The 13,086-nt window shown below is 42.1% G+C and overlaps 1 protein-coding gene across 1 annotated transcript in view; it reads left to right on the forward strand.

Annotated features, from left to right (window-relative positions):
* CFAP47 (cilia and flagella associated protein 47) overlaps positions 1-13,086 on the forward strand; it is a 572,366-nt gene that overhangs the window by 201,223 nt on the left and 358,057 nt on the right. Inside the window, exons 39-40 of the mRNA XM_040424993.1 lie at positions 5,725-5,875; positions 7,838-7,926. Of these exons, the coding sequence (XP_040280927.1) occupies positions 5,725-5,875; positions 7,838-7,926 (240 nt within the window). The remainder of the gene's footprint in view (positions 1-5,724; positions 5,876-7,837; positions 7,927-13,086) is intronic.

Consider the following 13,086-nt stretch of genomic DNA (forward strand, 5'->3'; position numbering starts at 1 on the left):
TGCGACCGCGATCGTTACGCCCCTGGGCGGTTGTGCGGATTTGGTTCCTGCAACCTGCCAGCTGCGGGCGGGCCGGATCGAACGCACAATCGGGCCGGATGTGGCCCGCGGGCCGGGGTTTGGAGACCCCTGTTTTAGATGATCAGATCAGCAGCAAGCACTCGCCCATAATGTTTTAGATGGTCAGATCCACAGCAAGCCCTCGCCCATAATGTTTTATATGGTCAGATCAGCAGCAGGCCCTCGCCCCTAATGTTTTAGAAGGTCAGCTCAGCAGCAGACCCTCACTCCTAATGTTTTAAAGGGTTAGCTCAGCAGCAGACTCTCGCCCCTAATGTTTTAGAGGGTCAGATCAGCAGCTGTCATGATCAGTGTGGGGGGGAAGCTCCACACTGAACACTGGAGGGAAGGGAACAGTAACTGGGCCTGGAAACTAGGGAAGAAACGGGTCACCTCCTAGACAACATAATCCGGGCCCTCACTACCTATCAATATGAATAGACCTTGAAGGTAGGAATATTCATAAGCAGGATACCTAGGCCCTGATTTCCCTATAAGCCCCTGGAAAAAGTATAGCACCAGAGGCAACCCATTCCTCCCCAGGTGGACGAATGGAAGTCTCTGTCTCAGGCACAGATACAACAACAGGTAATATAACAAATACAAACAAACGCAACACTTAACTTCTGTAGAGATGGAAGAACAGGAACACCAGAGAGGAACTCACACCAGCTCAGCCAAACTCAAATGAAGCTATCAACCACATAGTCAGAAGAGTGGGGTGAGACTATAAAGGGTAGAAGTGATGACCACTGAGCAACAGCAGAGGAAAGGGAAGTGGTTATTAACCCTATCAACACTGAATCAAGAGAAATCAAGGAGGCTTTTAGATTCCTCCACGCTCAGCCAATCTCCTTGATTTCCTGACATCAGTCACCTGATGGACCATGACAGCAGCAGGCCCTTGCCCCTAATGTTTCAGATGGTCAGATCAGCAGCAGGCCCTCGCCCCCTAATGTTTTAGAGGGTCAGCTCAGGAGCAGACCCTCACACCTATTGTTTTAGATGGTCAGATCATCATCAGGCCCTTGCCCCTAATGTTTTAGAGGGTCACCAGCAGGCCCTCACCCATAATGTTTTAGATGGTCAGCTCAGCAGCAGACCCTCTCCCTTAATGTTTTAGATGGTCAGATCAGGAGCAGACCCTCACACCTATTGTTTTAGATGGTCAGATCATCATCAGTCCCTTGCCCATAATGTTTTAGAGTGTCACCAGCAGGCCCTTGCTCCTAATGTTTTAGAGGGTCACCAGCAGGCCATCAATCATCATTTTTCAAGTGTGTGTATGATGCCCTTCTTTATGTGTAATAAAGGGTGTATTGGAGTGCCATTACCTTGTAATTTTTAGCAGCCCTTTCTCTTAATTCATAGACTTTATGAGTGTAGGAGTCCCACTACCTGAACAAATTTACCACAATGTGAATGAGGCCCTCCTTTATGTGATATACAGTGTGGTAATGTGAACAGTGCTGGAAGGCGTGTATGTCCCACTCAGGTACCTCAGATGGGTGAGACAACTAAAATCCAGAGAGTTTCAGTAGTCTCAGCAAAGCATAGTTTGCTGAGACAGTTTTGTTTATTAATTCTGGGCTTGATTTAAATTGGATTGGCGGGTAGGCTTGGCAGTGGGATCTGCCAATCCACACTCTTCCGGCATGGGTATTCCCTTCTACCTGAGGTGATTGCAGCTGAGGCCTGCTGCAATCAGACCGGCATAAAGCGCCTCCCAGTATGTCAGTCTGGGGAAAGTGTGTGTGATCCTGGAGCAGAGGCTCTGTGTGAGTGGTCTCAGCCGGGTCGGCTAAGAGGCCACGAGGCTAGGCGATAGCCTGAACTTTGGGAGACACGGTGACGCCTGTGAAACAAGTATTACGAGGCCAGAGTCAGGAGGACTACTGGACCACAATCCCCCTAAAGTTATTGAAGTGTCACAGCCTGGAGGTGGCTGGACTGTATGGCTGAGGAAAGCCACATTTGTGTTCCATGTGTGAACAGGGCTCTCTATCTGAGTCAGGGATACATTTATGTGTTTAGTTAGAGCCTAGCTGGGCAAGGGTTTGTTATTTTTTGTGGCTGTCACACGTGATAAGTTGAAGCTGCGACTTTGTGACCTTTGCTATGCTTAAGTGTCTGAAATAAAGCAAGAGTTTGGACATTATAACCGCGTCTGAGAAGATATCTGTGAGTGTGACCCCCGAAAAGAGATGATCCCTTACAACAGGTTGTATCGGAGTGCCTCTTCCTTGTAATTTTTGGCAGCACTCGCACTTTATATACAAGTAAATATACATGGAAAAATGATTCCTAACAATTTTTCCTCTAAAATCGATTTTATCTTCGGTTTTGTGTGTATTATTGTCAATCTGTAAAAGTGGTGTACTACTTGGACAACATCGTTCCCAGCAGCGACCTGGGAGTCCAAGATGCATCCAGACATCCTCCCCATACTGTTCCCGAACCATTTCAGTGGTGTTTCCATCTATTTCTGATCTTTTCCTGTGAACCAGATACCCTCCCCTCTTTAGAGTAGGGGGTGCCTGGTTTAATGCTCGGGTTCTCCCATCGACTTCCATTGTGCTCGGGTGCTATGTAGAGCACCCGAGCATCCCAAAGTGTTCTACTCGAGCACTCGAGCACTTTGGTGCTCGATCAACACTAATGTACACCACTCCAGTTATGGAATATGGATGAAAAAGTAGACATGGTTAGCTATGGTAATGAGGAAAAGTGGAGGAGTTTTCTAGACAAAACTGTTAGGTTTAAGGATAAGACAAATTTATTAAGTAACATGGCACATTTGATAATTGTGGCATAACATACTCCAACGCAGACTCAAGCAAACTGACTTCAAATATACCCCTTTTGATAAATTACCCCCATGTGTTTTTTTTTTTTCACAGCAGTTTTGAAATACGCTTAGGAAGAAGCATGTTACTTTTTTCAAGTGTATTTTAGCTGCATTGCCCATTTAAGTCAACGGGGAATGGCTAAAATAGCAAGTGATGTCTGAAACATTTCTTTGGAAGTGTTTTGGCCACCATAAACATCACTGTTCTCAGAGGCAGATCTGCCTATAGAGATATACACATTAGATATCTACTGTCAATTATCTAATGTACATTTTGGGCAGATTGGCCAAACTCCTACTACTCCACGTCATACATACACTCACCTAAAGAATTATTAGGAACACCTGTTCTATTTCTCATTAATGCAATTATCTAGTCAACCAATCACATGGCAGTTGCTTCAATGCATTTAGGGGGGTGGTCCTGGTCAAGACAATCTCCTGAACTCCAAACTGAATGTCAGAATGGGAAAGAAAGGTCATTTAAGCAATTTTGAGTGTGGCATGGTTGTTGGTGCCAGACGGGCCGGTCTGAGTATTTCACAATCTGCTCAGTTACTGGGATTTTCACGCACAACCATTTCTAGGGTTTACAAAAAATGGTGTGAAAAGGGAAAAACATCCAGTATGCGGCAGTCCTGTGGGCAAAAATGCCTTGTGGATGCTAGAGGTCAGAGGAGAATGGGCTGACTGATTCAAGCTGATACAAGAGCAACGTTGACTGAAATAACCACTCGTTACAACCGAGGTATGCAGCAAAGCATTTGTGAATCCACAACACGTACAACCTTGAGGCGGATGGGCTACAACAGCAGAAGACCCCACCGGGTACCACTCATCTCCACTACAAATAGGAAAAAGAGGCTACAATTTGCACAAGCTCACCAAAATTGGACTGTTGAAGACTGGAAAAATGTAGCCTGGTCTGATGAGTCTCGATTTCTGTTGAGACATTCAAATGGTAGAGTCCGAATTTGGCGTAAACAGAATGAGAACATGTATCCATCCTCTGATGGCTACATCCAGCAGGATAATGCACCATGTCACAAAGCTTGAATAATTTCAAATTGGTTTCTTGAACATGACAATGAGTTCACTGTACTAAAATGGCCCCCATAGTCACCAGATCTCAACCCAATAGAGCATATATGGGATGTGGTGGAACGGGAGCTTCGTGCCCTGGATGTGCATCCCTCAAATCTCCATCAACTGCAAGATGCTATCCTATCAATATGGACCAACATTTCTAAAGAATGCCATCAGCACCTTGTTGAATCAATGCCACGTAGAATTAAGGCAGTTCTGAAGGCAAAAGGGGGTCCAACACCGTATTAGTATGGTGTTCCTAATAATTCTTTAGGTGAGTGTATATGCATGAGTCAGGGAAGCGCAGATTTCTGAGGAGGTTTGCTGGATATTAACACTATTGAGCTGCTTTTTTCTCCATCAAGTAATCAGTGGAGATTTTTTTTTCTTGCTAACAATACAGTATATATGTATGAATCTGTAGGGTCCATGAGCCAATTACTTTTTCTTGGAACTACAGAAATACTAGTTAGTTATGAAAACAAATAAATCTTTAGCCAACTGTTCTTGGCTAATTCTACAAACATTTGGGACCATTCAAACAATTTGTCGGGTTGCACAGATCTAATATTTGGATGCTTGTGAATATTATGTAGGGGGATGGAGATTATGATTATTTGCACTTGATTATGAAGTTGTTCTTTAAAGATTTCTGCCACAGCTGCAATACTGTAGGTTCATGTACCAGAGAACACAGCTTCTAGTGGCCCATGAGTAAAGCTCAGGCTAGATCTATCCCTTATTTTTTGCTATGGGCCTATGAGAACCTGCATAGATGTCACCCTATATGCAGATATGGTGATGTTAGGAAAGGTCCAAACAGGACTGTAATGCATGAGATTCTTTGTTTGATGTTCTTTGAATCCCTGTATCAGGCTTTTCTTGTTCAGACCATGCACAAGGCATTCCATAATGTATAAGCTTTGCATGTAGTGTTTCATTTAAATGCTGATCATTAACCATGCACATACCATTCTGTAAAATGTAAAACAGCAATAATTTCTTAATCAAAATATTTTAACAAAATAACTATTTGATGTCAGTGGTACAATGTTATCCAGTAGAATAATTGACAATAACAAAACTATACATTTGGCATTGTTTTACAGTGGATTCTAAGCTACAGGAATAAATAGGCTTAAAGTATGGTAATTTAATAAAACATTTACTAAGGCTACTTTCACACTAGCGTTCGGGTGTCCGCTTGTGAGCTCCATTTGAAGGGTCTCACAAGCGGCCCCGAACGCATCCGTACTGCCCTAATGCATTCTGAGTGGATGCGGATCCGCTCAGAATGCATCAGTCTGGCAGCGTTCAGCCTCCGCTCCGCTCAGCTAGCGGACACCTGAACGCTTACAATGTAAGTCAATGGGGACGGATCCGTTTGAAGATGACACAATATGGCTCAATCTTCAAACGGATCTGTCCCCCATTGACTTTCAATGTGAAGTCTGGAAGTCTAAACGTCTGCATTATAGGAGCGGATCCGTCTGTGCAGACATCAGACGGACCCGCTCTGAACGGTAGTGTGAAAGTAGCCTAAGCAGTAATACAAGACATATAAAGATCACATACTGTATAAAGTAAAGAAACAATTACCCTAAAATCAATTCCTGGGGAAGTCAACCAGCAATAAAGGCAGATAGAGTCAGGGGACTTTAATATTTTAATAATAAAATACAATTAATTATAGTAATAATAAATAATACATAAATGTGACTATTTTTCAGAAGCCAAGTGGATGTGACTGTAGAGTATAAGAGTCGCTTCTTACACCCAGCTGAAGCAACCATGTTACTGGCAGCTAAGCCTATCAGTGGAGCAGGCGGTACTACGTTGTCTTTCTCTCTTCAATCAAGATTGACTGATTTAGCTCCAACTGTACGTATGTTGTTCTGACCTACTTGGAGTATAAAATACATTAAAGGGAGTCTGTCACCAACCTGACCGGTTTTAAACCGATCACATAGTTCAGTGGGACACAAAGACATGACACAGATGTTACCTTTGTTTCGTTTTTCAGATCATCCAAATCGCCCAAAAAGTCGATTTTATGATATGCTAATCAGCCGTCGCAAGTGCTCAGTAAACTCCGGCCAGCCCTGTGGCTCTGTGACATCATATATCCCTATAGGCCGTTCGCGCATCGCTGCCGGGCCCGAGTATGCGCAGTGTTCTGCCCACAGTGGGAAGAGGCACAGAGATGTGCAGTGCGCATCCGCCAGTTACTGGCATAAAATCGGCGCATGTGCACTACATATCTCTGTGCCTCTGCGATGCACGAATGGCCTATAGGGAAATATGATGTCACAGAGCCACAGGGCTGGCCTGAGCTTACTGAGGGGCGGAGTTAGGCGCGATTGAGGCGGGAACTTGGGCACTTTCAGCAAACTCTCCGCCCCTGGGCATTTGCGACGGCTCATTAGCTTATCATAAAAACGACTTTTTGGGCGATTTGGATGATCTGATAAACGAAACAAAGGTAACATCTGTGTCATGTCTTTGTGACCCACTGAACTATGTGATTGGTTTAAAACCTGTCAGGTTGGTGACAGACTGCCTTTAAGATGAATTAGCGTTTACATGCCTGTATTCAGAAATTAGAAGTTATGCCATGATTGATGTAAAAATGAAAATCAGATATCATAGAGTACATGGCTATTTTTTTTCTAACAGATCCCTTTACCTCACATACAGTACATCCAGAGCTTCCCATTCATTGTCCCAATTTCTCAGCTAGATTTTCTTCGGGACAGCAGCTCAGGAGTTGTGTCTTTTTCATGTGGCATGCCCTTTCTGCTGTAGCCCACTCTTGTAACTGTTACAGCTTCTAACAGTATATCTAGCTTGTGTTGAAGGATGGAAATGAGCTAGGTCAACCACCTCAGTAGGTGTGCATGCACATAACTATATTGATTACACACCAGGGGGTGCCATTATAATGAAGCAAAGAAAATACAGTACCTCATACACAAAAATAAAAACATAACACAAAGTAAATGACAAAAGTGACTATTTGTTCAAGCTGGATTATATTAAAATACATTTAATGGTGGCACAACCCATTTATGATGCAGAAGTGTTATTCTGTGCATATACAAAAGAAGATTTTCAGGACAATATTTAAAAAAACAGAGAGGTCAGAAAGGGATAAAAAAAAAAAAGCATTATTCAACTTTTCTAGCCTTTTGTAACTACATTACGTCCCTGAAAAACCCCTTTGGTATAAATAAACAGAGGGTCTATATTCTGGTATACCTTGACAGTATAGAATTGAAGTAGTATAGAATATGTTACATCACATTTTGCACCCACAATACATAAAATGGAATGTTGTGTATACACATAGATATTCATATGCTAACAAATATATGAACTAACTAAGAAATATGCCAATTAAAATGAAGACTTGCAAAGTAAATGTCACCTGATCCATTGTGTGCTACAGATAGGAAAAGGGTAATATGAATCTGGGGATGAGAGGAAGTTGGAGTCATAGCTTGTCATTGATTAACTATCCTCACTTCAGTATCTTGACAGTTGTTCTTTGGCTGCCCTTCTACTTCTGTCTTTGTGGCCACTAACAGAAGGTGATGAAGGAGAACTGCATGACATTTTACATTTAGAAATAGTTTTCACGGAGTGGAATGATAACCTCAAGATCACTGTGTGCTGTTTAAGTCCTATGTCTTATATGTTGTTGAAAATGAAATGTTGACAAAGTTGTAGCCTATAAAAGTCTTCTCAAGATAACAGTCCCAAATAACCTATCCAGAATATTTTTACAGTTGCATAACAAGTGATAATAAACTGTTGCTTGTGAATTCTTATATTTACTGTAAGGTCCAGCTGAAGCAGGAATCTCCATGCTATGAGTTGGAAAAGATCTGTTTATCCGTTGAAAGTCCTTACAAACGCCATGGAAAATTCAGGTACGTATATGTATTCCTCTATGGATATAACAGATGAGAGCATAAAGTAAACTGCAATAGTTGAATTAGTCATTGTGAAAAAAAAAAGTTCTAATGTCAACCGGTTTTACCTTTCATCCATGCGTGTTAAAAGAAATGCTTCTTATATTTAATCATGGTATTCAGCTTTATAAATCATTCTTTTTTTTCTACATTAAGAACTGTATGACAACCATTTCCAGTCCAGTAGTGAAGTAAATTAGATACAAAAATATTATCTAGAGAAATGCCAGCAGGAGCTTTTGTAGAAATATTATTATAGCAAACACAATAATGAAAGCTAAATTATCTCATTTAGGCAGATTCACAATAACATGTAGGATACGGACTCTCAATTTATAAAAAAAAATCTTGAAAATAAGGAACAGGTTGTTTTATATGGTGATTTTTGTCAGTTAAAGGGGTATTTCCATCTTATTAAGTGCTAGCATAGTACCAGTCACTTTATGATAAGTGGGGTTCAGACCTCTGCCTCTTCTCATCAAAGGATTCAGGGTTGATTCAGCACTCCATTGTTTTCCATGCACAATGGCATTCCCGACACAGCTCTATTCAAGCAGCACAGCATTCCCGACACAGCTCTATTCAAGCAGCACAGCTTAAAATTAAGTAAATACAACCTCAGAAGAAGAACATGTACAGATCCCATTTAGTTATTCATTCAACAAATATTAAGCCAAAATGGGAAAGCCATGTGTGAAACACTAAATACATCCCACAAATCAATAACCTGTAGAACAACCTTAAAGGGGTTCTCCGGGAATTAAGAAAATGAAAATACTTAAATATTACTTTATTATAATTATATTCCCAAATACCTTTCATTAGTTATAATGGCTCATTTTTTCTGGGAAGCAATCATCAGGCGAAATAAAATGTCCGCCGTCCTATTAGTGCACACAAAATCTTTCCTAATCACACAAGAGGACAAGTTACTTCTGAACACTGAGCTAAAGAGCTGCCTCTCTGCTCTGATTGTCAGGGATTATGATCCTGTAAACATATGATAAGACCTTCAGCTGAATCTCTGTAGGAATGGAGTTCATGAAGAGACATGAAGTACAGAGAGGACTGACAGGACAGACTCTGGTAATGGAGTCTGCATACAAGTGCTGATGCTCATTACCCCCACCCTCCTCTCTGTACTTCATGTCTTCTCATGAACTCAATTCCTGCAGAGATTCAGGTGAAGATCATATTAAACTATATTCACAATCATAATCCCTGACAAGCAGAGAAGAGTAGAGGATGAGACAGCTGATTACCTCAGTGTTGTGGAGTAATTTGTCCTCCTGTGTGATAAGGACAGGTATTGTGTGTGTTAATAGGATGGCGGCCATTTTATTTCTCCTAATGATTGCTGCCCATACCTGAAAGGTATTTGGGATATATTTATAATTAAGTAATATTGAAGTATTTTTATTTTCTTAATTTCCGGAGAACCCTTTTAACCAGCAGTAAGTTTAAGTAATCATTTTCTTTATGACTTTATCAGTTATGCCATGATTAATGTTAAAAATGAAAGTCATAGTGTATAGCTATTTTTTTTTGTAACAAAGCTAGAATCAGCCCTGTACCTCACATAGATCCAGATCTCCCCATTTATTGTTTAAGATTCTCTTAAGGGTTGCTGCTCAGGGAATGTGTCTTTTTTCAGGGGCATGCCCTTTCTTCTGTAGCTCTCTCCTGTAACTGTTACAGCATCTAACAGTGTATATAGCTTGTGTTGAGGGATGGAATTGAGCTTGTACAACAACCCAGTAGGTGGACATGCACATCACTATACTGATTACACACCAGAGGGTGCTATTATAAGGAAGTAAAGAAAATATCTCATAAGTAAATGACAAAAGTGACTAGTTTTTCATACCGAGTTATATTAAAATAATATTTAATGTTATATTGTGCATATATAAAAGAAGATTTTCAGGATGATAATTAAAAAAAGAAAACAGGTCAGAAAGGGTTAAAAAAAATTATTCAACTTCTCTGAGCCTTTTAAGCACATTATGTCCCTGGAAAACCCCTTTATTATAAATGAATAGAGGGTCTATATTTGGTATACAGTAACAGTATAGAATTGAAGTAGTAAGATCTCACATCGTTGAAGAGGAATTTTGGCCCTCTCTTCTTTACAATGTTGCTTCAGTTCGATGAGGTTTGTGGTCATTTTTTTATACACAGCTATCTTAAGGTTCACAGCATTTTTATTGGGTTGAGGTCTGGGCTATGACTGGGCCATTGCAACACCTTGACTCTTCTCTTTTCAGCCATTCTATTCCATATCTGCGGGTGTGCTTGGAGTCAATGTCCTGTTGCATGACTCTGTTTCAGGCAAGCTTCGATGGCCTCACATTTGATTCTAGAGTACTTTGGTAGACAGAAAAGATCATGGTTGACTCAATTACTGAAAGGTTTCCCGAAATGGGGGATCAAAGCAAGCCCAAATTATTACCCTTCTACCAGCATGCTTGATAGTTGGCATAAGGTGTTTGCCCTAATATACAGTGCTTGGTTTTTGTACTTTAGGACCAAACATCTCCACCTTGGAGACTCTTTTCTGTCCAGGGAACATTGTTCCAGACGTTTTGTGCTTTGTTCAGATGCAGTTTTGCAAATGCATACCATGTTGTCATGTTCTCTTTAGAAAAAAAGAGCCATTCTCCTGGCAACCATTCCAAATAAGCAAACCTTATTCAGTATTTTTCTAATTGTATTGTCCTGAACTTAAGCACCTAACATGCTGAAGCTTGTGGAGTCTTAAAGGTAGCTTTTGGACTTTTTGCAATTTCTCTGAGCATTGCAAGGTGTTACAGCAGTGGGTGTGGGACCATTGTGCCAACCAATATATTTGACTTACTGCCAAACCTAAGGGCCTTATCATGGTAGTTCCCTGGTATTCACCCTTTAACCCCTATAAAGGGATCTGGACATCACTGCAGGGAATGCACTAGACCACTATCATTTGGAGTAGACGTTGGAGTATTGCAGCCTGATATTTTACTAGTACTAGTATTTTACTAGCATGTTGCAACAATATATTGAATGTTAATGAAGTTTGTTGAAAGATCAGGGTGGACACATCTGTTTATGCATTAGCATATATTAAAATATTATTTTCTCAGCAATGGGGGCACATATAAACATTAGGGCTGTCGAATATAATCGATGCAGCGATGCATCGCGATTCGACCCCCGGCGATTCTGCATCGATGCGGTTGCTTTAAATAATCGATGCATGTTGATGACGTCAGCGTCGCGTCCGCCGTGCAGAGCCGAGTCGGAAAAAAAAAGTTTTTTGGCGCCTTCTTTCCCGCCTCCCGCCTCCCGCTGACGTGACGACAGTGACACCCCCCTCCCCCTGTGTCGCACGCGTGAGTCGACTCGTGAGGAGGACTGGAGAGGAGACGGACGTGCATGCAGCAGCACTGAGCACAGCGGACCCGTCCTCGTACCCCCAAGAGCGCTCAGAACTTTCTCCTCGGTCGGCTAACTGTGCTGTGCACAAAAGAAAAAAAACAGGCTGTCTTGCGGGGGGACAGAGGAGGAGGAGACCGCAGGACTGGAGTGAAGGAGACGAGTGAGACCCGAGCTAGGCCGCAGCCACCGCCTGACAGTGCCACACACTCAGACACAGTGAGCAGCAGTGGCAGGCAGCACATGCCACATGGGAGCACAAACTGGCTGTCTGAGAGCCGAGGAGACCTTACCTGGCTCACAAGACTGGAGTGGGCTCACTGGGCTGGAGAGTGACCCGAGCTAGGCCGCAATCGCCAGTGCCACACAGACAACAGCAGCACGCAGTGACTGCAGCAGCACACCAAGCCACCAGAGGAAGGCAAATCCTTGAAAGAATAAATTGAAACTTAAAACCTGGAGTAAATCTTTATTGGATCACACGAACCAAAAAAAAAAAAAAAAAAAAACACACCTACCTGACCTCATGTTGTCTGTGGCTGTGCCACATTGCCCGCTTGTCTGTCTGACCTGCTGTGGCCTGCCCTTTACCAATCATTATCCAGTGTCATGTGTGTGTTTTCTTTTTTTTTTGGTATTCTGTGGTGACTGTTTGTGATCCCATAAAGATTTGTCCAAGGTTTTCAGATTCAGTTGCCAATTTTTTCGGTCAAGGATTTTCCAGCTTCCTCTAATGGTGGCGTGGCTTGGCTTCAGTTGATGTATGCGACTATGCGTGGTAGAGTGCAGGTAAAATTTTCTGTTAAGTCACTGTGTGACGACAAGCTTTTCAATTTCTAGCACTGGGGAGAATGGTATTATTTTTTAAGATTGTGTCGGACACAATCTTCAAAAATGTGTCCATTCCATTGAATTTTCTAACTTGATGTACTGTCTGTCTATCTTTTGAATGTCAATTTTTAGGGGGGCTCAACTTAAAACCTCAGCCAAATATTCTAAAAGTGTATTTATTTGATTAAAGACAACTGACGCCCGCCAAGCCACCAGAGGAAGGCAAATCATTGAAAGAATAAATTGAAACTTAAAACCTGGAGTAAATCTTTATTGGATCACACAAATACACATTCACACAAACCAAAAAAACACACACCGACCTTCTGACATCATGTCTGACTATGGTGGCTGTGCCACATTGCCCGTCCTGTGGCCTGCCCTTTACCATTATGATTCAGTGAGGAGGATGTGTGTTTATTTTTTTTCTGGTATTCTGTGGTGTGTGTTTGTGATCCCATAAAGATTTGTCCAAGGTTTTCAGATTCAGTTGAAAATGTATTCTGTCAAGGATTTTCCAGCTTCCTTTAATGGTGGCATGGCTTGGCTTCAGTTGATGTATCGTGGTAGAGTGCTTGCTGAGTGCTCAGTGCAGGTAACGTTTTCTGTAAAGTGACAACTCTGAGAGCTTATAGCACTGATCTAGACGTACTACCCATCTGGTTCTGGTGCTGGTGCTGGTGGTGCTGGTGGTGGTGCTGGTGCTGGTGCTGGTGCTGGTGCTGGTGCTGGTGGTGCTGGTGCTGGTGGTGCTGGTGGTGGTGGTGCTGGTGGTGGTGCTGCTCCTGCTGCCAAAACAATCACGGTGAACCAGGAAGTTCTGCAACACAGACAACTTGAACACACTGTGTGACAGACAGTTCCTGACTGGCA

The sequence above is a fragment of the Bufo bufo genome, chromosome 3 (assembly GCF_905171765.1).
Source record: "Bufo bufo chromosome 3, aBufBuf1.1, whole genome shotgun sequence".
Lineage (NCBI taxonomy): Eukaryota > Metazoa > Chordata > Amphibia > Anura > Bufonidae > Bufo > Bufo bufo.